Source organism: Acomys russatus, chromosome 3, assembly GCF_903995435.1.
Source record: "Acomys russatus chromosome 3, mAcoRus1.1, whole genome shotgun sequence".
NCBI classification, from domain to species: Eukaryota; Metazoa; Chordata; class Mammalia; order Rodentia; family Muridae; genus Acomys; species Acomys russatus.
The window spans coordinates 24,236,264-24,261,695 of NC_067139.1; the positions used below are offsets into that span (position 1 = coordinate 24,236,264).

General features: G+C 46.2%; 2 protein-coding genes across 3 annotated transcripts in view; one reads left to right on the forward strand and one right to left on the reverse strand.

The window, feature by feature from the left end:
- The first annotated feature begins 3,795 nt into the window (after window positions 1–3,795).
- On the forward strand, window positions 3,796–9,826 carry LOC127210653 (transmembrane protein 14C). Of its 2 annotated transcripts, none has more exons than XM_051170363.1 (6): window positions 3,796–3,926; window positions 4,575–4,633; window positions 5,143–5,219; window positions 5,809–5,910; window positions 8,175–8,262; window positions 9,375–9,826. In XM_051170363.1, the coding sequence occupies exons 2-6, from the start codon at window positions 4,611–4,613 to the stop codon at window positions 9,427–9,429; spliced, it is 345 nt and encodes a 114-aa protein (XP_051026320.1). In that variant the 5' UTR covers window positions 3,796–3,926; window positions 4,575–4,610; the 3' UTR covers window positions 9,430–9,826. The 2 variants fall into 2 exon arrangements, with proteins under 2 accessions (XP_051026320.1, XP_051026327.1); XM_051170370.1 differs by lacking the exon at window positions 3,796–3,926 and adding an exon at window positions 3,946–4,129.
- A 3,286-nt stretch (window positions 9,827–13,112) lies between these two features.
- The window catches only part of Mak (male germ cell associated kinase), a 46,294-nt gene continuing 33,974 nt past the window's right edge, over window positions 13,113–25,432 (reverse strand). Inside the window, exons 11-15 of the mRNA XM_051170385.1 lie at window positions 25,193–25,341; window positions 23,104–23,235; window positions 20,801–20,875; window positions 18,261–18,377; window positions 13,113–13,964 (exon numbers count right to left, since the gene is read on the reverse strand). Coding sequence (XP_051026342.1) covers window positions 13,810–13,964; window positions 18,261–18,377; window positions 20,801–20,875; window positions 23,104–23,235; window positions 25,193–25,341 — 628 coding nt within the window. The 3' untranslated portion in view covers window positions 13,113–13,809. The remainder of the gene's footprint in view (window positions 13,965–18,260; window positions 18,378–20,800; window positions 20,876–23,103; window positions 23,236–25,192; window positions 25,342–25,432) is intronic.

Sequence of the window (25,432 nt, forward strand, 5' to 3'; positions counted from 1 at the left end):
TCTTAGAACAAGCATAGCACACTTAATGACAGTGACCTGTTATTACCCCTGTCATAGCAAGGATAAATTTTTGTCAAGTGATAGTGTACACCTTTAAAGAAGCACTTAGGAGGAGAAACACTCAGGAAGCAGAGGCAGGCAGATAGATCTGAGTTCAAAGCTAGCCTGCTCTACAGAGCAAGTCCTAGGACAGCCAGAGCTACAAACATACATAAATAAAAAACAGCAGTTTTAATAAATGTCAACTGCCAGAATGTCTTGAGGTATTAAAGGATGGGAAGCCCCAAGGGTATAGTGTGAGTAGAAATCAAAAGATAAAAATCTAGCTGGGGCTGGAGAGATGTCTCAGAGGTTAAGACCATTGCCTACTTTTCCAAAGGTTTTGAGTTCAATTCCCAGCAACCACATGGTAGATGACAACCATCTATAATGTGATCTGGTGTTCTCTTCTGGTGTGCAGGCATACATGTAGGCAGAATATTGTATAAATAATAAATCTTTTAGAAAAAGTACCTGGGATATGGTGATGCATGCTTGTAATCCCAGCACATGGGGAGGCAGAAGCAGGCAATCTCTGTGTTTGAGGCCAGCCTGGTCTACAAAGCGAGTCTGGGACAACCATAGCTACACTGAAAAACCCTGTCTCAAAAACCAAAAAACTAAAGAAAAAAATCTGGGCCAGCAAGATGGGTTGGTGGTTGGTTGAGTGTACTTGCTACCAAGCCCAAAGACCTGAATTCAACTCCTGAAGTCCACAGTTGGAAGAAAAAACTGACTGCCATAAGTTGTATCCTAACAAGTGAGCTCCCTCTCCCATCCCCACCTACACACAAAGTTAAATCTATGATAGCGCTTGATTTTCCTATAAAAGGTAATCTGGCTTTGAAAGGAGTTATATGTAAACTTAGGTGAGACGGGCAGGGGTAAGGTGGGGGGAACTCGGGGCATCCTAGTAATCCTGGCACTCAGGATGCAGAAAGAGGTCCAGGAATTCAAGGTATTTGGGACGACCTGAGACCTTGTCCAAAGAACCAGAAGTTAAAAACTGGGGCTTTAATAATAATAATAATAATAATAATTAATAATTAATAATAATAGAAGATGCTGTTGGAATCTCCACATTGCCCAAGCGTTTGCAACAATTCTGTGACTTGATTGCACTTGGAGCCATTACCATTTTCCTAGTGCCTACAGAAGTGAGCTGTATCTCCCACCTAGTCCTAGTTTATTTAGGGGATCCTTTTGTTCCAGGTATCTGGGAATCTTGGTGTCCTCAGCCACAGTTGTATCCATAGCGGCAAAGAGCTGTGGACAACTGAGAAAGCACAGGTAAAGGAAGTTTATAAGGCTGTTATAAATAGCAGTCTAGCTGGTATGTGCTTCAGGAGGCTGAGGCTAGGGCATCACTTAAGCCCAGGAGTCCTAGGCCAGTCTGGGCAATACAGACCCCCACCCCCCACCTCAATCTTAGGAGATAGGAAAAATAGTAAATAGAAGGTGTGTTAAGCATAAATAGGAATAAATAGTCCAAGATATGCAATATTCATAGACACAAAATTTATACGAGACATCCAAACACAAAGTATGATACACTACACAGGAGATGAAATACATTATATGATTTCTGGCATCACAAGCCTCCAGTTAGGGCATGCACCTTAACTCCAGGTGTCCTCTCCAAGACCCATGTACTCCAAGGGTCAGGAGGTACAGTGCATCTCTGATGAGTGTGTGTGATTCTGTCTATCTACGGTACTATCTAGTCCAGGCTGCCACCTTCTTCATGAGCTCAGCTGTGCCTGCTTGTAAAAGATTACCCAGTGGGCTTGTTGATTGTTCACCTTCCCTTATAAAAGGAGAGGGTCACGGAACGTCCCTACCAGCTGTTCCATCCAGTTTCATGCGTTCTGCCCTAATGGCATATGACCTGGGGGAGAGTTTATAGATTGAGACAGACTAGGAAGTGAGCTTTATCCTACACAGCCAAGAGGAAGCCATCATTCGTGCCAGTGTGACTACTTTAAGGCCACTCACACTCCAGCCTGTAGCTTATTAAGGTAAGGAACCTTAATAAACTCAGTGGCTCCTCAGGGTGAACTTGGGTTTGCAGTTGAGACCTTATGAGGAGTAAACGTTGCTTAGTGCCCCACCCCCCAGAGCAAAAATTTATTGAACTAGATTGGCTCAGTGTTTAAATGTCTCCACTTAAGATCTATCTTTGGCACAAAGGCTGATGACAGATGTGGGGTTATGGGTCACAACACTGCATAAACGCTGAGTAACTCCGACAAGTGGCTGGCACCCTCTTCTGATGGCTCTTATCACATTTTCCCTGTTTGAAACTGAGTTTATATTAGGCGTCTCAAATCCCAACCGCCCCCCCCCCCCCGCCCTGCTTGTGCTGGGGACCTAACTGAGAGCCTGTACTCTACAAAGCTAAACTTTCAACCCCTTTATTCCAGATCTTTCTTCTACTTGGCTTAGGGAACTTCCCCTTGGATACCACAGTTTGCTACAAGACAGTAGTTTGTGCCAAAATAAGGAATGCTTGTTCAGGTAACTGGGTTGATCTTGCTTTCCAGGCTAGGAATGTAAGTGTTGAAATGTCTGCTTCGATGTTTCCACAGAAGCCGATTTTCACACACAAAGTTGTACTCCTTGGTGCTAGACTTGGCTCCTCCCCTATGCTCTTCCATTAAATCAACAGCCACACATTGTTTACCAGGTGTGCCTGTCATCAGCCCAGATTCTGGGGCTAATAGGAAAAACGTGATCCCTTCCCAAAAGGTAAAGGCTTTGTGATAAATGGATGTTTTCAATGCAATGATGGGGGTGGGGGTGGGGGTGGGGAGTGGGGTGGGTTGTAGATCCATCCATCTAAGAGATGAAGGAGAGTTTTCAGACTATAAGAATGGCATTTCCAGCAGAGAGAGCAGTGATGAAAGACCCTTAGCTAGAAGGAGTAAGATCTAACCTCGAACTCACAAAGGAAATGTGAGCAGGTGGAATTATAAAAAGAAACAGGTTTGTCTGACTAAGGTCAATGCTATCCAGAAGAGAATTTGGAGAGTGGAGGAAGGTGAAAGGTAAGACACACTACATCAACCCACAGCTTAACTACATCTAACCCACAGCCTCAAACTACATTAATAAAGAGAAAAACAAAACAAAGGACCCTCCCCTTAGACTCCACATTCCTGTACGGCGACGGCACTTGTAGAGGACGCATCCTGCTCCGTTTTTGGAACCATCCAGCCAAGGAATAGAGTTGTTGCTGCTGCTGCTGCTCAAGCCTAGGACTTTGCCTGTTTCCTGTTGCTCTTCCTCTTCCCTCCCGTAATCTCTATAGCAATTGTAGGGACAGTGTGAAGGATTTTCTTCCTTCTTTGGTATCCTGGGTATTTTTCCATAACATAGTTGCTGTCTATGCTACTACTGTTGGCTCAAGGAATACATCCCAAGGGCTTTCATCCCGTGGCATTTATGCAAATGAAAACATTAGATGTAAAAGTTTGATTTAATAACAGAGACCATTGTCATCTAGTCCGGGCATCTAGTCTGCTTTTGCGTGTTCTCTTGACATTTTTCTTTGCTAAACCACCCCTCCATCTTATCCACCCAATGGCGGCTTATGTGCCAGGCACTGAGCCTCTCTCGCTCACAGGCTCCAGTATCCTCTGGCCTCAGGCTCACTAGCAGTCACCCGGGAACGCCCCCTTCCCTTGATAACTCCAAACCCCGCCCTTGATGACGCCCAGTCTCTGCCCTTAGACTCCCCCCAACCCCCGCGTCGGTCCAAGCCCCGCCCTTCTCGCAAGGGACGCTGCGCGCGCATTGACGTCTGCAGACCGGGCTCCTGACCTCGGTTCTCCGCCCGGTGCCCTCGTCCTTCCGCGCAGGCTTCCGGACTCCCGTTCTGGTGTTGGGTGTGTTCTTACTTTGCAGATTTTGCCACTCGGGAGTTGTTCTGCGCGCGGCCGCCTTCTGTGCGGTGCTCTCCCGTGCGCTCTCTGCTGAGCTCGCATCACCGGCCCGGCTACCCGCCTCTAAAACGTTCTGAAACTCGGCGGTTCCGGGAGTGGGAACCTAAACGCGCGAGCGCTGCTTCCCCGCTCGGGAGAGCTTTTCTGTGAGAGAGCGGGAGTTACTTTGCAGGGGGGTAGCGTCCAGTGCAACTGTGACTCGGGTTCCCGGGCATTTTCTAATCCGTCCCTCTCAATGTAACAGGAGCTGAGGGTCGGAGTCAAAGGTTTCTAAAAGTTTGCAAGTTGAGTATTGAGGACATTTGAGAAAAAACAGCACTCATCCTGACCGTAGGAGACTGAGACGCGTTGAGGCGTAGGCCATTATGTTTCCGATTTAGCAACGAGCTAACTGGTGAGGCAGCTCTTACTATACACGGAAGGGCTTTGCTTCTTACCCAGACCTTTACCGGACTGCAGAGCTTGGGCGACCAGAGGCTGTGTGTGCAAGGGCCTGTTGTGTCCACACCCAGAGCTGTGTACCTTGAACTCATTTCTGACTGCTAGAGGCCTGCCTGCCTGTTCTTAACTGCCCTGCCGCCTCCTCCACAGGTGCAGGCCTGGTGTGGTCTCCCAAGTGACCGAACAATGCAGAAAGACAGTGGCCAGCTGTAAGTGCCCAATGCATAGGAAAAGAATCACCTGGAGCTTCTAAAGCCAGAGCACGTGACCGGTGCCTTGAGCCTGGCACCGCCTGGGGGGCAGCTTGGGTTGTGTTATGATTCCTGGACTGGGGCCTGGATTTGAATCCAGTTCTGCCCCTGGCTAGTTCTGTGACTAGGGCTGTCACCCCACTGCTGTTTCTTTTCTTTACGGTGATAGGATTTACTGGAAATGACAACCTTTTTGTCCTGGCTAATGATTTTAAAAATTGTATTTTCCTTATTTATGTGGATGCGCTTGTGCCGTGCCTCATGCGTAGGGGTCAGAGGACAATTTTCAGGAGTTGATTTTTCTCCTTCCACTGTGTGGATCCCTTAATGTAATCGAACCCAGGTTGCCAGCCTTGGAGGTACATCGTTACCAGTTCTGAGCATCACACTGGCCTCCATCCAGAGACTTTGTGGTTTGCGTTTTAAACTCGACTGGCACTGGCTTCTTCTCCATGTTGTCATTTCAGGGTACCTCTACATTATTTTGGCTTCGGCTACGCAGCCCTGGTTGCTACCGGTGGGATTATTGGCTATGCAAAAGCAGGTAAACCTTTCTGTTACTTGAAAAATTGTCACCTTAGTCCAGTGAAATGTGGGTTCCCAGGGTCCTCGAAGCTGGATTTTGCTTGGCTCAGGTTTGCTTTAGGCCCCCTGAGTGCAGCCTTCATTGGCAGGCTCCTGGCTCTTCCTGCACTGGCCTCTGGTTATCTGGCTGAGCTAAGCCAGGCATCTTTTTTTTTTTTTTTTCCTCTCCCTCTTTACATACAGATAGGCAGGGGTGATAGTGGCTGGTTATCAACCATTGCCATACAGACCCCAACGTATCATCTGTCAGCGCCTCAAGTAGGAAACCTCTTGTCTCCATTCACTCTGTGTTGTCTGTTTAACACCTCTACCAGGGCCTTGTGGAGGCCTGACGAGCACTGTACCGAGTCACAGCTCCTAAAGGAGGGAGGGCTGGGTGGTAATACCTGGTCTTCTCTGGTAGACTCCCCAGACTCCCCCATGCCAGGAACCCTGTGGCTGTAAGCCTTGTGAAGACAACCTCTCTGCGGGGGAGGGGATTCTTGTGGAGTCCATATGTAATGTCTGGCATGACAACACAGGTGCCACCTCTGTTTGCTTCTCTCCAGGTAGCGTGCCGTCTCTGGCTGCTGGACTCTTCTTCGGGGGCCTGGCAGGCCTGGGTGCTTACCAGCTGTCTCAGGATCCCAGGAATGTGTGGGTTTTCCTCGGTAGGTTTGCATTAGGCTCCACAGCTGTGTTCTGCTTGGCTTTGAGACTGTCGGGCGGGTGTGGCTCCCCCCCTCACCCCCCCTCTCTCTTTGGTTTTTCGAGACAGGGTCTCTGTGTAGCCTTGGCTGTCCTGGACTCGCTTTGTAGACCAAGCTGCCCTCAAACTCACAGCAATCCGCCTGCCTCTGCCTCCCGAGTGCTGGAATTAAAGGTGTGCGTCACCACACCCAGCTGGCTTTCTCTATAGGTGGGTTTCGACATGGCGAACCCTGGGTTGTTTCCCTTGTATATACAGAGTAACGGAAATGTCTCATACAGGGTGGATTCAGTCTTCCCCGTGAGATTTGTTTTAAACTGGATAAGACAGTGTGCATTAACTGTTGAGGCTTCATACTGAAAGACAGCCTACCTGAAACTTAGAGAAATCTCACACATCCCATGAGGCCTCTTGAGTCCATCTAACCTTTTCTCCATTTGGGACAGCTTTCCTCTTTCACAATTAATTGTATAAGACACAGACAGACAGACCTTGCCTTGGGGAACATGCAAGCTCACTGGCAAGTCAGGTAATGTGACTCTGGAGCTTATGGATAAGGGCCCTGGGTGTGGCCTGGGAAGGAAGGAGAAAGAGGAGATGACTTTTTATCATGGTGATTTTTGACACATCTGTCTTGGTCTCCACACCCATGCTAGCCATTGCCAGGGGTGTGGCACCCACAGTGTAAGAACACATGCATGGTGTCCCAAAGAGCATCACAGAGTGGGCTCCACACAGCATCAGTAGGGTAGGGAGGGCAGCCAGCTGCGGGAGATCCGAGGAAGGAGGATGCACTGGGTTCTCAGTTGTTCTGAACAGCATCTTTATCCCTGCTTTGGAGTGGCTCACAGACCACGTCTGCCTCTCTGGTCCCAGCGTTCTGCTCTCCTCAGGTGATCACAGGAGTACTTGAGAAAAACAGCCACCACCAATCAGTGTCTCCCTGACAGCCTTCAGCGGCCAGGCCATCCCTTCTTCCGCTTCCCTCTTCTTCCAAGGCAGCTCCTCTACCAGGCCTTGGACTCCTGAACTGTGAACTGTTCATCATTAATTTATGTCCCCCTGTAGGATCCCTACAGAGAAACTTCACATGTAAACCACTTTTTCTCATTTAGAAGAGGAAGGACCTCTGAGCCCATTCCCTCTTCAGTCCCTGGCTTTTTCCTTCCCTTTCAGAAGCCTCTCTAAAAACCCACGTACACGTCTCCTCATTTCTTCCTCTCTCACACATCGTGGGAGCCACTGACAGTCTCTTATTTTTGTCCTCTGACCATGGAATGCTTCCTTTCGGTCTCTTAGGGACCTCTGTGTATCTGTATAAAACACGCTGCTTTTCAGGCTCTATTTTATGTGGCCAGAGTCTCTTCTCAACACAGGTGACTATGATCCTCCGTGTCTCGCACACCCTCATATACTGGCTCCTCCACTTAGACCGTGCTCTGGCTTCAGAGACTGCCTAAGTCTTTGCTTCCTTAGTTAACTAGTTACGTCATGTGTATAGCATTTATTGTAGCACAAGGTAGACTTTGTGTGTGATTCTTTAAGCTGGCTTGCATCTTGAGGCTCGAAACACTGGAAGCCCAGAGTGTATTTATTCTTGAGTGCAGTCAGCCTCTAGCTTAGAACACACAGTCCACATTTTTCTGTCAAAACACTTGGCATTCGCCATGTAAGATAAAGAAATTGTATGTTATTCTTTGAGAAAGTGAAAACATTTGTGGCTGGAGGGAGCCTGAGTTTTGCAGAAGAGTGAAAATGAGGCCAGAGAGGGACGGTGGCTTGGGGTGATAAGTTACCTCATCATCACTGTGATAAAGTGAAGTACCTGACAGTGTCGCTCCTGGTTCCAGAGAGCTGTGACAATAGAAGGCACAGTGGTGGAAGGGGCCCAGGCCTTTGTGGGAAGGTTTGAGGGGGCCAGGAAACAGATTAGAAACCTGAGGTGACATAGCCTTCGAAGCCTCACTTTAGTGATTTGCTTCTGTCCACTCCAAAGACTCCAAAATAGTGCCCTAAGATGAGAACCAATCACTTGAGACATCAGCCTCTGGGGACAATCCAGAGTCATCCATAGTGAGAGTTGGACGGCCTTACTTGTCCAGCATTTGTCCTTAGACCTGAGTCTTGTGGGAAGCAATGCCGCTTAGCCACGTCCCCTCCCCATTATAGGGTGGAGTGGTACTTCCCTGCTTGCAGGATGTAATGACTGATTCTTAACCTTTTCAGCTACATCTGGGACCTTGGCTGGCATTATGGGGATGAGATTCTACAACTCTGGGAAATTTATGCCCGCAGGCTTGATCGCAGGGGCCAGGTATGTACATTTCTCTTTACTCAGTCTTTAGGTTTTTGCTCAAGACGTTTTTTGTTTTTTTTGGTTTTTTTTTTAAATTTTTATTTATTTATTTAATGTATATGAGTGCTCTTTTTGCTTGTACACCTACATGCCAGAAGAGGGGATCAGATCATATTATAGATGGTTGTGAGCCACCATATGGTTGCTGGGAATCAAACTCAGGGCCTCTGGAAGAGCAGTTAGTGCTCTTAACCTCTGAGCCATCTCTCCAGCTCCTGCTCAAGACGGTTGATACCATCAGAAATGTGCTCCCTTCAGTGTGCGTGGTCCTAGACTTCAACTCCCAGTTTTAGGTTGTGCACAAGTAGCAAAGGCTGCAGAAGCCTCTGCAGTTGATTTAGTGCTTAAGTATGTTCGTTCATTGTACGCAACCTTGAATTTGCTCTGTGGAGTGTCTAGACTCCCCTAGGTTACATTGTCACAGGCTCTTGTGTGTGGCTGTGTGAAACTGTACATGTTGGTTCCCTATTTCTCACTTGAGTACCCTTTATTGAAAGTTTTGCCAAAAGGAATTTTTTTTTTTTTTTTTTTTTTTTTTTTTTTTTACTGAATCCCATTTTCTGATTTTAATTGTAAAACCAAAACCAAACTGTCTTAAACTGACCAGTTCTTAAGTATAATAACCACCTTCTGGAGAAAGGAGAACTAAGAAACAAAACAAAAGTCTCAGAGAAGTAGATGCCTGCTAACCTGTGGCTGCAGTTTGCTCTGGATCAGAGGCTTTTATACTAGAAACAAAACTGTCGAGTAGACTAAGGTCACTACCACTGAACCGGGAGGCAGAGACCTGCCCTCAGTTGGTCCTGTGGCCTCTAAGGTGTTGGTCTCTCTTAATCGCATTTCCTCAGCCCTTCCAAGTTATTGGCATTGGGCTAGGGGTTCCATGTGCCACAGTACGACTTGGCGTGGTTTTTCTGTGCCTTCTGGGGGAGAATGTTTTCTTCTAGACTGTTCTGCTTTAGTACTTCTCCTCACACACAGTTGTGAAGGACCTGCAGGCTTTGTTTCTTTAAAAAAAAAAAAAATTGTTATATCCTTTTTTCCAATGACTTGTTTTTCTCTTTGAACAGTTTGCTGATGGTTGCCAAACTTGGAATCAGCATGCTGAGTTCACGCCATTCGTAGTAGCCTTGTCCCTGCACGGGCTCGTGAGGAGTTGAAACACCAAACCTCCACGTCTCCATGTTGGATGAGTGCTGCATATGTCCACACCCTGACATTTTACAGAAATGTACACTGAGCACGCTAAGGTGAAGATGAGCTGTTCCTGTGGTAACTGTTCTGAGGTGGCAGGTGTCTAACCCAAGAGCTAACCCTGCCTTCGTGCAGTTTCCTTCTTGTATTATGATGTCTCTCCTTTTTGTACTTGTAGATAAGGGGTAAAATGTTGGGCGTCAGCAGTGGGGGCAGAGCCGCACGGCCTGCCCAGAAGTGTGTGAAATCTCTCGCTGACATGTGGGATGTGGGATCCTTTGCATAGGTCTGCTATGACACAGTGAAAATAAAGTTTGCTACTAACGTTTCTCTCGTCCGTTTTTGTCAGAGGGATCTGGGATGTGGCCTGAGTTGTGGTACCAGGACAGTGCAGAGCCGTGAGGAGATTCTGTGAACATCATACCCGGGCATTTCCCATATGCAGTGACTAAGGGGGGCTACTGTTTGGCTGTGCCATGCCTGGAGGCTTGTGTTAAAGGTGATTTGTGAACCACCTAGGTGTAATGAGGCGTGGGCTAGAATGCCAGTTCCTTGATGCAGAAGCAGGAGGATCCACAGCTCAGGGTCCCCTGCAGTTTTGTAAGTTGGAAGCTAACCTGTGCTACATGAAACCCTGTCTCAGAACACTAAAACCAAAATAAAGACGCGCATACAAAACCCTTTGAGAATTTCTAAGATGGGACCGTGTAATAAAGACGGGGACTTAACATCACGTCTCTGCTTAAGTGTCTTGAAAGCGGGCTTAGTGTCTTTAAATACAACTTCTGGTCCAAGTGCTAGGATTATAGATGTGCCTCCATCCAGTTCATCCTTAGATACAAATTTTGAATGTCTACATCATGTTTTTAACATAGGACATATCGTGACATGCATGTCTTTTTTTTTTTTTTTTTTTTTAAGGCAGGATCTTGCTGTATACCCTAGAGTGGTCTCAAACTCAAAACTCCTCATCTTCCTGTGCTGGTATTATACGTATGCACAACTGCCCAGGACGTAGCATTCTTGAATTACAGTGCCCAGAATTCCGTGCAGCTGACCAGGGCACTGTATTCGGGACTGCATGTCTCCATAATGGAGCACTGACTCGTTTTCTCATCTGAGGCCCCAGGTCTTTTTCCGTGTCCTGCTGTGGAGTGTTTGCACACACTTCAATTAGATCTGAAGTGATGCTATAGCTCCTTGTCGTCATGGTTACCTTCCATGTGTAGTTGTACCAAACCCACGGCGTAAATAATAGTACTAATTAAAAAACAAAACAACCATTTGCAGTTGAGTGGGGTCTGTGGTGTGGCTTCATTCTTTAGAGAATCTGACTTTGGTGGTTTATTTATTTTGAGATGTGGTTATGCCATATTGTCCAGGCTGGTCGTGTACAGTTAAGCTCAAGTACTCCTCCTGCCTCAGCCTCCCAAGTACCTGGGACTACAAGTGTGTGCCACCATTCCCAGTTTGAATATCGTTTGTGGGACATGTACGTATGAGACAAACCTTAGCTAGACATGGATGCTCCTTGCTTGCTTACGTTCATCTTGCTTTCTTGCTCTTTTTTTTTTTTTTTTTTAAGCAGTGATGACCATCAAGCCCAGAGCCTCACCCACGTTAGGCAAGTGTTCTACAACTCGTCCATGTCCACCACCCAGCCTAGAGTCACAGAGCAGCGGGTCCATACCTGCAGGACTGTGAGCCAGACCACCCTGCTATGTTGGTCTTGCAAAGAAAAAGAAACGAGGTAGAGAAGACACTATTTTTGATCACTTTCGTGGTGCTGGTGTTGGGTCCAGAGCCTCGTGCATGCCACGCAAACACTGCCACTGAGCTGTACCCAGTCCTGTTTAACTGATTCTGAAGGAGGGCCTTGCTAAGGGCCTGGGCTGGCTTTGCATTTGTTTTATGTCTCAGACAGGACTTGAACTTGTGATTTCCCTTGCTCAAATACGGAATTAATGAAGATGTCCTTTAGTATGTGACAACAAAATACGATTCAGAGATTAAATTTAAAAAAGCTATGGAGCTAAAACAAATGTAGGAACTTTAAATGCATGATTGCTAAGTGTATATAGCCAATCTGAAAAAATGACATATTCTGTGATTCCAGCTATGTGTCATTCTATAAATAGAACTTAAGACATTAAATACAGATCCTAGGGGCTGGGAATGTGGCTTTGTGGGACAGTACTTGCTTAGCATGGGTTCTGCCCAGTGTAGGAGGGGAAAGAGGAAGAGGGGAAGAGGAGGGAGGGAGGAAGAGAGGGAAGGAGAAAGAGGTATTACAGCAGTGCAAGATGCTGGTAATAGGGAAAGTTGGGGGAAATGAAACTGCCACAAAGCAACTAAACAGTATCCCCTGCAAAGGACCCATGCCCTGCCAGAGTCACCTGCATATGTATTTACTGCTGCTATACTTAATGGCAGCGAGGAAATGAAACCAGCTTAGATATCCATCAGCAGATGAATGGATAATGAAAATATGCTGCATCTATAAAATGGAAAATCATCCAGCTATAACAAAAAATGAAATGAAATGTGCAAGAAAATAGATGAATCCAGAAAGTAGAGTATCAAGCAAGGTGGCCCAAACACAGGCTAAAACCGCGTTCTTCCTCTGATGTTGCTCCTAGCCTGTGATGTGGACGTGTGTGTGCAGAAAGGATAAGGATTGTAAAGTCTACAGACCACGAGAGGAGACCAAGAGTTAGTTGATGAGGAAGGAGAGTGGACAGGACACATGGGACATGACAGGGAAAGGGACGGGAAGATCAGCAAAGGGGTATGTGTAGGGATGGGGGAAGAGGAGCGCCATAAAGACACAGTGTTAAAAAATGTCGTCATAGTATCGAAAACATTGGATGCTGAGTAAAGACAGAAAAGAAGGAAAAAGAAAAACCACCACAACAAAATGGACCACAGAATACAAAGTTTAATAATAGAAAAAACACACTAGTTAACCATATATCTATTCAGAGTCCATGTTTCTCAGAAACACCAAGGAATTTTTATTAGCTTTGAGACAATAAAATTGTACAAATACATATAACCAACAAGACTAGGATAAATTACTTTCAAGTTGAACATTTTAAACATGTAGAATATGAACAGCTAGCTATATCTTCTATACAAAAATATATGATTTGATAATGTGCCTCTGGGCAGTGCCCACAAAACGATGCCAACTGTACCAGCATCTATTACACAGCCATAAATACATAAAAATTATCAGCAGGCAATAACATTATTCTTTCAAAAGAATATACAGTACTAACCATGCCCAGCCCAGCAAGCGGCAGATTTAAAGTAGTCCTAACTTCAAAATGTCTATTAAAAAATTTTAGCAATAAAACTAAGAACAGTGAACTACTTGAAACTCTGCCATGGCAACTGTGTTTGCCCTGTGGCTCGAACGTGAAGGTCAGAGCCTAGTCAGTGGCCTGCAGCAGCAAGATTCTGCCTGGGGATCAGCTGGCACACTTCACCTTTGTGTCAGGTAGGAAGACACGGAAACAGGAGTTGGGAGAGTCAGATGGACAAGCATCAGGAACAAGAACAAGAACATTCTTAAGGATGGGATGTCAAGGGAGCCCTGGTGTGGTTAATGTGGAATGCACCAGGCTACGGAGTCTGATGGTCCTTGTGAGTTCACAGTTTGATCAAGATCCGACAACAGTGTTAAAATCAGACTGGCATCCTCTGATAGAGGCTGGAGAGAAGTTTATTTCTAAGAAAGAGACCTCACTAAGATGTGCCTGGCCACTCATCTGTTTCAAATGGAGAAATCTGAAAGGTAGTTACCATTGTTCTGATGTTGCCCAAGTGGGAGAGCAGAGCTTCAGGCAAGCCAGCCCAGAAACTCAGCCCCAGGGGCCTACCTCACCACTGTGAAAAGTGAGCAGAGGCCGGTCGGTCCCTTCAGGGTTCCAGAACCTCAATAGTGTAGACTAATATGCAGCGGGCAGGAGTGAAGCCTCGGGCACTCCCCAGAGTCAGTCTCTACAAGCCTATGCACTCATCTAGTAATTTGTAGATCAAATACTTGATACTTTGGCAAATAGTTTATTCAATACTCTGAAAAGTCCCGCTCAAAAGTCTCTTCATGGTGCTGCAGCGGCACTGCCTGGAGATGCCGCACTGCATTTCCAGGAAAGGAAGGACACGGGAGCTGATGTCTGCTCTGTGAGGGACCCACGGCTCGGTGTTTCTTGTGGAATTCGGTAGAAATAGACTCTGTAGACATCTCCCAGGATCAAGGGGCTTGGTTGTCCTCTGTGGAGCAATGCTTCAGGGCTTCCACGTCTCCTACCGGTGGCCTCCGTACTTAGCCACCCAGTCTGTCCTCCCGTGCACCGAGGGGACTGGCTGTGTGCGGTTCACAATATTGAGATTTTTTGCTGTGGGATGGTATGTTCGTCCTGAAATCTGACCTCGTCCAGCTTTTGTGCTCCAAGTATATTCTGAAAGAAATCAGAATTTCATTTATTTAATGATCAAATTCAAAATAAAGCAATTCATCTTCATTTTGTAGGGAAGTTTGGATTTATCTCTGAAAGCTGTGGAGCAAACTTGAAGGTTTATATTTAGTTCAGATTCGGTGTGTTTCCATCTTTTGAGGCAAGTGGCTCACACTGGTCTGGGACTCACTATGTAGCCCAGGCTGGCCTCAGTCAGGGCCAGTTATTCTTTACTCACCCAGTGCTGGTTACAGGTGCTCACCAGCATGCTGATAGAAGCAAGACCTCTAGTGGAGTGTTATGTGGACATTTACTAGAATTTTCCATGGGGTAAGAGCCAGCATTTCTGATTTGTCATTAAGATGCTGCGGCTCTTAGTTAGATAGCTAACTGGGAATAAAATGACCAAGAGACATCTTTGGTGCCTTAGTCAGTGAGTGGCTCTCTGTGGTGACTAATCTCACATGTGGCCACATCCTGAATAACATTCAAACATGCTATATACTAAAGACATACTTGGAACTGTGTGGGACTCTGGCTTCATGAAGCTGTACATATGAAGATCTATAGTCTCTTTTCACAAGTGAAAATGTGCTTTCTAGAACTTAGATTTCTCTTTAAAATTTTTTTTTTGAGGTACGACTGTATAACTCAGGCTGGCCTGGAACTTGCTATGAAGACCAGGCTATCCTGGAACTCCCAGAGATCTACCTGCCTCTACCTCCTGAGTCCTGGGATCAAAGGTGTGCGTCATCACATCTGGCTCTCTACCTTTCCTTTTCTTCTTTTCGTTTCTCTTCTTTTTTCTCCCTCCCACCCCTTCTCTTTTTTTAGTACTAGGAACAGAAACCAGGTATTGTGCACCTAGACAGGAGCTCTGACAATGAACCTCACAAGCTTCATCTTTTTCTCGGAAAGACCTTGAGTGATAACTCAAACCCTTAAAGAGTAATCTTTTAAATCAAAAGATTTGCTTTTGTTTTATGTGTATGAAGGTTTTGCTTGCTGCATATGTGTGTGTGTACCATGTATGTGCAATGCCCACAGAGGGCAGAAGAGGGCGTCAGAATGCCTGGAACCCAAGTTACTGGTGGCTGTACGCCCTGTGTGGGTGATGGGAACTGAACTTGCGTCGTCTTCAAGAGCAACAAGTTCTCTTAACCAAGTAGCCACTTCTCCAGCTGCACTTGGTATTTTTGAAAGGAGCCCAAACCTTTAATAACAAGGTTTATTTTATTCATGTATTTGACTATATAAAGATTTGTGAGAGAGCCTAGTCCAGTGTTAGTGGGTTATTATCAATGATTTGAGAGAGATCTAAAATCTATTTAACATTTGATATCTGAAAAAGCTGAAATTGCTTAACTATCACCAATGATAAAGGACTAAGTCATTATCAAGGAAACTAGTGTCTTCTATGGTCCCTCCTCACTTCATCCTGAGAGCCAGGCTTCACAGGGAGCCCCTGTGAGGAAGGTACCAGGCTTTGCATTGGGCTCTATCTAGCTTTTCACACTGTACTGCGACTGATGCTCTTGGACTAAAATAAACTCAGCATCAATGCTGAGATGCACCTGGCCATTTTGTGCCATCCACAGTATACAGTGTTCGCTGGTCTGGCTTCCCAGCCTTTCTTATGCTTCACTGTGATGTTGAGAGTGAAGGAGGAAACCACGTGAGCTGTGGTCCACAGGTACTGACACTTATATGAGCAAAGCCTCAGGTAAGATTGGCATCCTGACTGCTATACTGAGAGCATTTGGGGCTAGGGAGAGGGGAGAGCACATGTCTGGCAGGCCATTTCCTACTGCCCTTACTGGCTGCCTAACACAGGGCAGGGCTATCTATATGTCTAGAAGGCACAGTGAAGGCACTGTGTTTTCTAGGAATAGCCAGTTAGCTGTAACTGTTGGAATATGAAAATCTCAGGCAGTGAGCTCACACAGGTGACCTTGGGTCCAAATGGATCCATGAGTGGACTACAAGAGCCTGTGGAGGGACCGTGGGAGAGGAGGCTCGGAGAGGTTGAGGATGCATGTTTTAATTGTCTAAGACCCTGGAGGCTCAGGAAACTGAATCATGCACCCTTCCCAGAGGCCATCTGAGCAAAACATAGTTGCTGGTGCGAGAAACTAGTCCTATAGCTGCCTACAAGCTGTGCAGGAGACCCAGTGGTACAGCTTCTGTGGCTTGTCCCCCATGACTGGGATGGGCCTTTCAACAGTCCAGATGCCAGGCTTACCCCAATTAACTCACCAAGCTCGACTTGGATGTAATCATTTCCTGGATCCGCAGCTGCCCTCTCTATCTAGGGTGAATGAAATAGACTGCTCAGGAAAGTCACCCAGCAGTGGCCCTGTGGTTTCTCTGGGGGGCGGGGGTGCTGTTTACATAAGCCAGGCCCCCTGGTCTTGTTACTTTTGAGGCAGGGGATGAGGAAGTATTAGGGGCTTTGAAATGAGAGGTTAAATGGGAGGGTGCGAAGGCGGTAGGGCAGAGAGAGGCCTGTGAGAGGACAGGAAGAGTCTCCTAGCATAGTAATAGTAAACGGTAGCAACCTGGTTGTCTGTCTTGTGGGACACTGGAAGGCAGTGTTTTCCTAATGGGGTCATGCACCACTTGAGGGTGAGCAATGTTTACTTCTTTTTTTTTTGCCTCTCCTCCTATCACCACGTGAAGGGAAATCTGATAAGCAGAGTAAATGAAGAGATGAAGAGTTAGGAGACAAGTTTACTTAAAAAATGAAAGCAGGACTGCGCATGCTAATCTCACAGAGCTGAGACAAAGACCTTTAGTAGATTTTTATATATAAGCAGGCCTACTCTCAGTTTCTGAAAGTGACAACCCAGATAGCGAAATACTTCTAAATAGCATGTTTTTTTTGTTTTTAATATTAAAAGTGGATGTTTGGTCATGGTCTAAAACTTTTGAGGCTCCCTAAAAACCAGTTGTATACAATTGTGTGTACTTGCTCACATGGGTGTATACTTTTTCAGAAGAAAGACATTGGAACAACCATTTTTTTTTAAATGTACCTTTTAAGCAGCGTACTGTGGTAACAGGTAAAAGTGACATGTTGCCCCTGCATTGTCCCTTTTCAGCTGCCATAGTTGTCCTATAAAAGGCAAGCAAATCTAACCAGGCATCTCATTGTAAGATCCTGGTTGGACAGAGGGAAAGCATTTTGGACTTACAAATAACAAGGAATCCTAAAGCAAACTTTTGGTCATTTGCCTTTCTGTTTGCTTTAGATGCTTCAATAAAGATATATTAAATTAAAATAACTTAGAGAAAGTTCATCATCAACTCTGGGAAGCTCTCTCTGTGTATCTGTCTTACTTCATAGCCCGCCCAGGCCTAGGCTTTCTGTTCCTCCTGCCTCAGCTTCCAACAGACTGGAATTTTAAACAAATACCACTATGCCTGCCTTGCCGCCCATAATTTTGGGAGCACACCTCTGCGTGTGGTTTTCATGCCCTGTGCTGTTAGAGCCCGAGCCGACCCCAGTTCACCGTTACATCAGAGGTGGGGAGAATAGCTGTCCTGCCATCTGACATTGCTTCTTAACAAAAGCCAGGTGGGAGAAACTGCCATGCGTCCCAGCCACCAAGATGGCGCTGCAGGGTAACTCACAAGTAAACCACATTTGTTATGATTTCACTTTATGCTGAAGAATACATCCCACACATCTCACTGTAGAGTAAGGCAGGCTCTTAGAGGAGCAGCGTGGTGTGTGTCTTTCCTGGCTCTCTGGTTGTGTGGCCTCCGGTAACATTGCCAGATGTTGGCTTCCTTATCCAGGAAGGAGAGCCACCATCACTGGGGCAACTGTGAGCACGGGGCAGAAGCCAACCACACTGTTCACTCTAGAAAGTTCTTGAAAGCACTAGATGGACAAACTATATTTTTGTTACAGCCCGTCTCGTGTCACTCTCATGTCACTCAGGCAGCTCCTGCTGTGTCCTGTTGTGACTCGCTGCTGCTCATGTAGTCACTCCCCAGGGTAGTGTGGACACTTCTGGCTTTTCTGCCTCACCAGTGTCCCCTCTCTGCACTTCTGTGCCTCCCTCTTTCATGGTCCACCTCTCTCATAGGGCTGTGCCTTCCTTTCTCAATGTTGATATTCCTTGAGGTCTGCTCTGGGGCCAAGCACCAGGCAGAAACCACTGTGGGAGGGGAGACTGTTAACAATGTGAGACTAACTTATGAGTCTTCATGAAAGGAAACAGACCTTATAGTCTTAAAGGGAAAGCCTCTTCTCGTAAGGAATCTCAGACCATATCAGGAGACTTCTCTTACCCGAAGCCGTCGCACCAAGAGGTGCCAAGTGGATCCTCTGGCCAGCTGATCCCACTTCTTTCTTGAGAAAGGAAGGCACGTATTTCATCTGCTCGTAAGTGTAGCTCCCAAGGTTTCCTGCTGATGCATTGGGAGTTTCGGTCAGAAGGAGGCCTTTAAGGTGCTGTTGAGTGACTTTGAATACTACCCTCTTACTTTGAAATGCTATTCTATGAGCCACTGTGTTCTAGGCACGATGTGTCCCTGGTCACAGACACTCTCACTCGGTTCCCTGGACAGCTCAGCAGCACTGTTTTCATACCTCAGTGGTTCTGGGAGAGGGAATGACTCGCCTGAGTTCCCAAGCCAGGATCTGAACTCTGAACATACTAGGCTTTTTGATGACACCAGTTCTTAGTGTCTGTGTGTGTGTGTGTGTGTGTGTGTGTGTGTGTGTGTGTGTGTGCGCGCGCGTGCGCGCGCGTGTGCTACAAGAGCACGCATTCTGTCCTAGGAGACCTCTGTGCTTTTTCATACTTATCTAGCTGCCATAAGCAAACATTTATATGTAGGAAAGCTCTTTTATAGAATCTGGCAGTCAATAAACGCTCGTCACTGTCAGTTAGCAAAGATCAGTCTGAAGGCAGCACAGGATGGGTTGGTGGGGGTTTAAAGGCAGAACCCAGTCATGAGGTCACTGCTATTTTGGAAATGAGAGATTCGGGTTGGAAGCAAGCAGTCATACGTGTCTGGAGAAGATGGGGTGGAGCCTCTGTTTGTCACCTAGGAGACTGGGTGGCAAGCTTTGGACCGCATAGGAGAAGAATCAGCTTTGGGGAAGGAGGGGTAGGAGATATTCAGGTCAGGATGAGGAAGTTGGTTGGCTTGGATATGAGTGATGTTCAGAATTGCTGATCCTGCAGCCCTGGCTTGGAGGAGACAGTGCAGAAGGACCAAGGTTGGGCCCCACAAGGAACATCAGCACCAAGAAAGGAAGACACAGAGCTCTGTGAGGAGGAAGAGCGTGAAAGAGGTGGGCACAGAAGTGCACCAAAGGAATGGCTAGAGAGAAAGAGAGACTGATGTGCTTATCTCTGCCCTGGGGATGTGGCTACCTAAGCAGCAGCAAGGCAGCAGGAGCTGCAGCAGTGACAGGAGACAGGCTGTGACAAACCACAGGGAACAGGGATGGGAGGGATAAGAAGGGGTGGGAAGGGGGTTCACTCCAAGCCAGCCTCCCTTTTCATGGGTTAGTTAGAGTGCACAGGGCTCTCTGCACATCCTGAGAGATTCAAAGAGTTAGTCAGTGGACAGTTAGGGATGAAGCGTGCTTTCCACAGGTTCCTTCTCTCTCCTGCGACTGAGCACAAATGCTTGCTCCCAAAGCAACGAAGGCCAAAGCAGTTTTCCTCATTGGACCCTGGAGGATCCAGACAAGGAGGCATCTTGGGACTGTTACATCTGTGCAACTTTTACAGTAATGTATATCTGCAAGTACAGTGGTCTATGCTGACTGGACCTCTCATGCCCAGTACTCACTTTGAATCACTAGTCCATCTTGGTATTTCAAAAGGCTGGCCTGAAACTATTTAGCTGAGGATGACCTTGAACTTCTGATCCTCCTGCTTCTACTGCCCTGAGTGCTGGGATGACAGGTGTGCGCCACCACACCTGGCTTACACAGTGCGGGGACTTGAACCTGTAGCTCCATGTACACTAGACAAGCTGAGCTACAGGTCCAGCCTCAAAAGTCTCGGAAGGAAGCACAAAGCCGTGGTCCCATCCAGTAGGCACTTCAGAGTGTGCCCCTTGTTCACTTTCTCTTCTCCATGGCAAATGCAATAACTGCTGTTTGACAGAAGCACTAGGCGTAGCTATGAAATGAGAGCTAAGTAAATAGTATTTCTTCCATCCCATAGATGGAGAAACTGGCTTATAAGTAGCTGAAAATAAAAACAGCTGCAAAATGGAACCATGGCAGATACTAGGAGCCATTGACTAGACAGCTACGTATACAAGGCTGTCTTGTTGCCAAAAGACTTTATACTAAGAATAAAAGAAACTGGCAATTAAGCCAAAATTTTTTGGCTTATCGCTTGAAGTGCTTGTTTGCCACAGAGTTTGCTGGACGTTGGCTGCTGGCTTCAGCTGCGGCAACCACTAACGTCAGTCCCCCAGGGAATCCACCATTGCCGTTAACATTGTCTGTCTTTTCAATGATTATGAGTGTGTAAGAAATAAGCATCAGATTTTTTTTTCAAGATCCTGAAAATATTGATCACAAAGCAAGAAACTATTATTTACTTTCACTAGAATTATCTTTGTGATTTCTAGAAGATTCTGTAGCTAATTTATGGCATGATTAGGAAGATAGACATAAAAGTTTTGAAAGGAGGGAAGGAAGAAAGACGCTCTGGGCAGCATGGAAGGCTGCTTTTCCTGCCAGCCCTGACCTGACTTGGAGGCAGGGCACCCTGGCCTTCTGTGAGAGGATGGGGCTGAGACTGAGAAAAGAACCCGTGAGTCACGAAGTCAACTCCTTCATAGTGCCCAGACGTTACCTTGTGGGTCCTCCAGCTGCTCAGGAGACTTTTCGGAGCATGACAGCTTTTCAATCGGCTTAATTATGCTTTCTTCTAAAAGAAGGTTGGTGAGAGAAAGAGCCGCAAGGAGAGTGTTAAAGGAGAGCAGAGGGAAAATGAGTTAGATGGTTAGCGGAAAGATCCAGAAAGAGCTCTACAATGAGAAATGCCTCCATGTGCTGTTGCAGCATCCCTGTCATGCTGACTGTAGGCTACATCATCAAAGCTATGGCACCGTCAGTTGAACCAGTCTGTATAACTCGCAGCCTCTGGGAATATCATTTTCAAATAGCTGAGATAAAATAAGTGGATTATAGAGGTGTAGTCTGGTGTTCTGGCCTTGCTTAAAAGGCAAGTTGAGTTCTCAGAGGGTCTGAAGAACTTGTAAGAAGTCTATAAACTAAAGTTACCCCCAAACTCAAAACGCAAAACACATCTGTGACTCGATGATGCAGGATGACTGACGAGAACTCACAGATTCTGTAGGGCTAGAATGGTACAATCCAGAGCCAGTGATCTCTGTCTCTTTTTAGTCTATTTAAAAGTCATTTATTGCCGACCTCCAGTGTCTGACCTAACATCCTTTGAATTTAACAAAACCCATAAAATGTAAAATGTGTTATCAGATCATATGTCATGGATAGCATGCAAGGACTATTGCAGAAGTGTCCCCCACCTCCCGACACACACACACACACACACACACACACACACATATACACACACACTGTGGTCCCACCAATGTATTTGGAAAATGCCTTGAATTGTGAATTTCTTCTGTAGTTGATAAAATCTCATGTGCCCACTTTTAGCTTGGAGTGTGTTACGCGGGGCAACCTGAATCCCCAGCATGGCTACTCACATGTTGTTCAAGAATGAACTACCTCTTACGGCCTTTGAAGTAAGAGATGGGTTTTATGTGAACAAGTCCAAGGTGTTGATGTGACATCAGAGAGCTCTGGGTTGCTCATGTGCTGTAACCACCATCAGACGTATCAACCCAATACTACTGATAGTTTTTCGAGGCAGGGTTTCTCTGTGTAGCCCTGGCTGTCCTAGACTCTCTTTGTAGATCAGGCTGGCCTCAAACTCACAGAGATGCCTGCCTCTGCCTCCCGAGTGCTGGAATTACCCGGCCTTACTACTACTTACATTTTAAAGAACTCAATACTCAACACACTTTTAAGTTGATATCTAAAACTTTTCATCATCATCATAACATTATAAAACAAATTTTATATTTCTTTAAGATGGAATCTAAACATCACAATGAGTGAAAGTCTGTCAGCACTGATGGGAGAGCATATAAGCTAGCACCTTCTCACAAGTGATAATTTCACATTCATCCCTTGCCCCTGCGCCATACTTTTGCTTCCAAAGGTTTTATCCAACTGGAACGTTAGGCTTAAAAGTATAAACCCAACACTTAAAAATTATGTATGTCAGGAAAAATGTAGATTTATGTAATCATAACAAGTATGTTTTCCAATATTTTTACATTATAATGAATCATTGTATATTGCTAATAAAAAGGCAAATATTCTATATTTTGATTACTAGGCATGGAAGGTAAGTATTGCTGGGAGCACAGTCTAATGGGCTGAGCCCTTTCCTGTTGCCTCTGTGCCAGTGAGTGTTACAAGAGCAAGCGAGGCTCAGCCACAGCACTCTTGCCTTGTCTTGAATTTCATGTTTGCAGGCAGAAGCCTGGGGAAACCCTGGTGTGACTACTTTGCTGAGAATCTTTTTGTTACTATTCTCTGCACTACAGCGTTGTGGACCACACTTCCGTAGCGATCTGTGACAACCCTTCATATTCACTATGAGCAGTTCAGTGAGGCTCCTCGACGTTGGGGGTGAGGTAACACAGTCTCTGTGTGTAGCTGAGGCTGGCCTCAAACACCAGCTCTTCCCAGCAGCCACCTGGCTTTCACAAGGATTAGCTCCTCAGTCACGAGGCTTACCCCCTTTCTCAACCAGTCCCTTTGACTGGCACCTTGGACAAGTTTGTGTTTAGGGTCAGTTTGTTGAGTGTGAAGTCTTTCCTGTTTGGGGATTGGGAGAACGGAAGGGAGGCTCCCTAAGAAGGCGGAGCCACTCAGGAAGGACCCCAGGTGGGAGATGAGGGGCTGACATACTGAAAATATCTGTGCTCAAGAATTATTCAGATAATTTTGTGTGCCCCTTCTCTCCTAGGGTCACATGGATCTCCACCGGATGCTGATGCCTGTGGATATTTGCAACCAAACATCAGCCATTGATGTGTGACAGGAATCTGTTACCTGCATTATTCCTCTTGAAAGTAAGGTCCGGCCCCATGGATCCCAAGGACTTAGGAAACAGTTGATTATTCCAAGCGTGTGAGTTTAGGTCCTTGCCACCGGCTACCAAAGACACGTTCTTGGGATTCACACCTGAGAAGAACAAAGCAGTAAAGGGTGGACGTGATCCTGAGGGAAAATGTATGTTTAAACACAGTCTAGACATCCTGTGCATAGAAGGCTAGGGAGAAGTGTAGGTTAACACGCGTAGCCAGTGTTTACAACCTTTAGTGAACTCTGACATGACTCTGAGCCCTCAGCACAACCCTGGAAGACTGACAGCACACACCTCACCTCCTGTAATGTAAGTAGCAACAAACACCTAATCTTCCCGCAAAACACCCCATAAAAACCAAGCACACATGTTTTCCTGCAAAACCATGGTGGCTCCACGTCTCTCACAGGCCACTGGTGAATAGTTGGCATAGCAGGGGAGAAAGATCTGATATGAAGACACAGCAGATGCCTACAGCCTGTCACTGTCTGGGGCCGAAAGGGCGCTGAAGATGAACTTGAGAGGAGGGTAGCTTTAATTACATTTTTGTTTTTGTTTTTGTTTTTTAGGCTGAAACGCCAGTTCCATCTCAGGTTTTGGTTCTAGTGGTCAAAGGGAGCCTTTTCAACTGGTTTATCTAAAAGGTCTGAACATGTCCTGAACTTGTTTACTTTTGACTGATGACTCAGCTCTGAGCAGCTGACAGCTTTACATGGTCCAGGCCCGCGGGCCACATGCCGGCCATGTTACTAGCCAATGCTCATCTCTGATGGAGTTAGAACAGTCCATGGTAGCCAGGGCATCTCCAATCATGTGCTGACTTCCTTAGGAAGACTTCTTGTGTGTGAAACATAGTGTTTCTTTTGAAACTGAAACTCCGGAGCTTGGAGAGTCCATTACTGGTTCCCTGAGGCAGCACTGGTTGAGTAAATAGCTTCTAGTGGAACACTTACAGATGGAGTTACAACAACACAGTGATCTGACAAAGAAGATGCAGGGCATAAAAGGGGAGGGGACCATTTGAAGAAAAGGACAGGGCTGGCAGGGTGGGGTGGCATTGGCAGTGACAAGGAAAGGGTAGGAAGAAGCAAGTCTGAGCAAGGCCAGCTTTGGACATGTGTGAAAATGGCATAATTAAACCCATTTTTTTTTACTCTAATCAAAAAAAAAGAGATTAAAAGGGAATGTGCAGTAGATTACAAGTTCTTGTATTAAGAAGATTACTCCAAAGGAAGTGTGGGCCCCAACAGCTGCGGGTAAAAAGCTAGTGGTGATGGGGTTCACCTGTAACCCCAGCACTAAAAGGTGGCTGTAGGAAGGTCCAGAGCCTCACTAGCTAGACAGCCAACATGTGAGTTCAGGCTCTGTATCTCCAAAAGTAAGATAGAGAATGAGAGAAGATGACAGAGATGTTGGCCACTACCACCCGCACTGACTGACTTCTTAAAACATCATCCAGGCAAGAAAACATCGTGTAATGATACATAGTGTGTCAGTGTGTCTTCCCCTAGGCTTGCCTATCAGCAGGACCCACCCTCCCCACCACGCCCACAGCACACGCACGTCTCTGCTGATGCTGCTGTGCACACTCACAATGACACCTTGGCCAGCCTCTTCCTCTATCTGCACCTCTGGCCCATTCTCCCCAGCAGCCAGAGGAAGCTTGTGAATAAATACACGCAGCTTATCATTTAGAAAACATTGCTTTAGTTTACATTTTATAAAAACTTGGAGTGAGGGTGCCCACTTTAATAAAATTGAGCATGTACTAAATACATGCACAGCTTTGATCAGGTTTGGGGGAAGCAGACTGGTCATGGTCATGGCAACAGGCACAGCTGCTTTCTCCTTCCCTGGCGCCCTCTTTTCAGAGATACCAGGGCACTTTACTCTGCCTGAGCAATACTCTGATTAACATCAGACATTTTTTGTTGTCTTAAACTAGGGTATCAGATAGCATGGGGGTGGGGCAGGGGCAGGGGTGCTGGAATTCTTAGTCCTCCTGCTCCTCCCTTCTGAGTACTGGGGATTAAGTGGTAAATTTTCCCTACTTACCTGGAAGGTATCTTGATTGTTTCAAATAGTATTGCTTAGCTGTTGAAGCAGTTGACAGGTTTGTGTCAGATTTTAAGGAAACAGCTGCATGTAAATTCCTATTTTCCCCCTTCGTGTGCTTGGAGCCTGGGGGTCCTGACTCTGGAAACCTTGAAAGTCAACACAAAGCACCAATCACAGCAAGAAGACCAATAGCCCCGCCCCATCTCCTTCAGGGATGATTACGAGATTCCTTGATGC

Excerpts from the sequence above, each read along its gene's own strand:
- LOC127210653 (XM_051170363.1), top strand. The coding sequence starts at position 4,611 with ATGCAGAAAGACAGTGGCCAGCT. Across the intron at positions 4,634-5,142 it reads CAGAAAGACAGTGGCCAGCT|GGTACCTCTACATTATTTTG; the intron begins GTAAGTGCCCAA and ends TTGTCATTTCAG. Across the intron at positions 5,911-8,174 it reads GAATGTGTGGGTTTTCCTCG|CTACATCTGGGACCTTGGCT; the intron begins GTAGGTTTGCAT and ends TAACCTTTTCAG.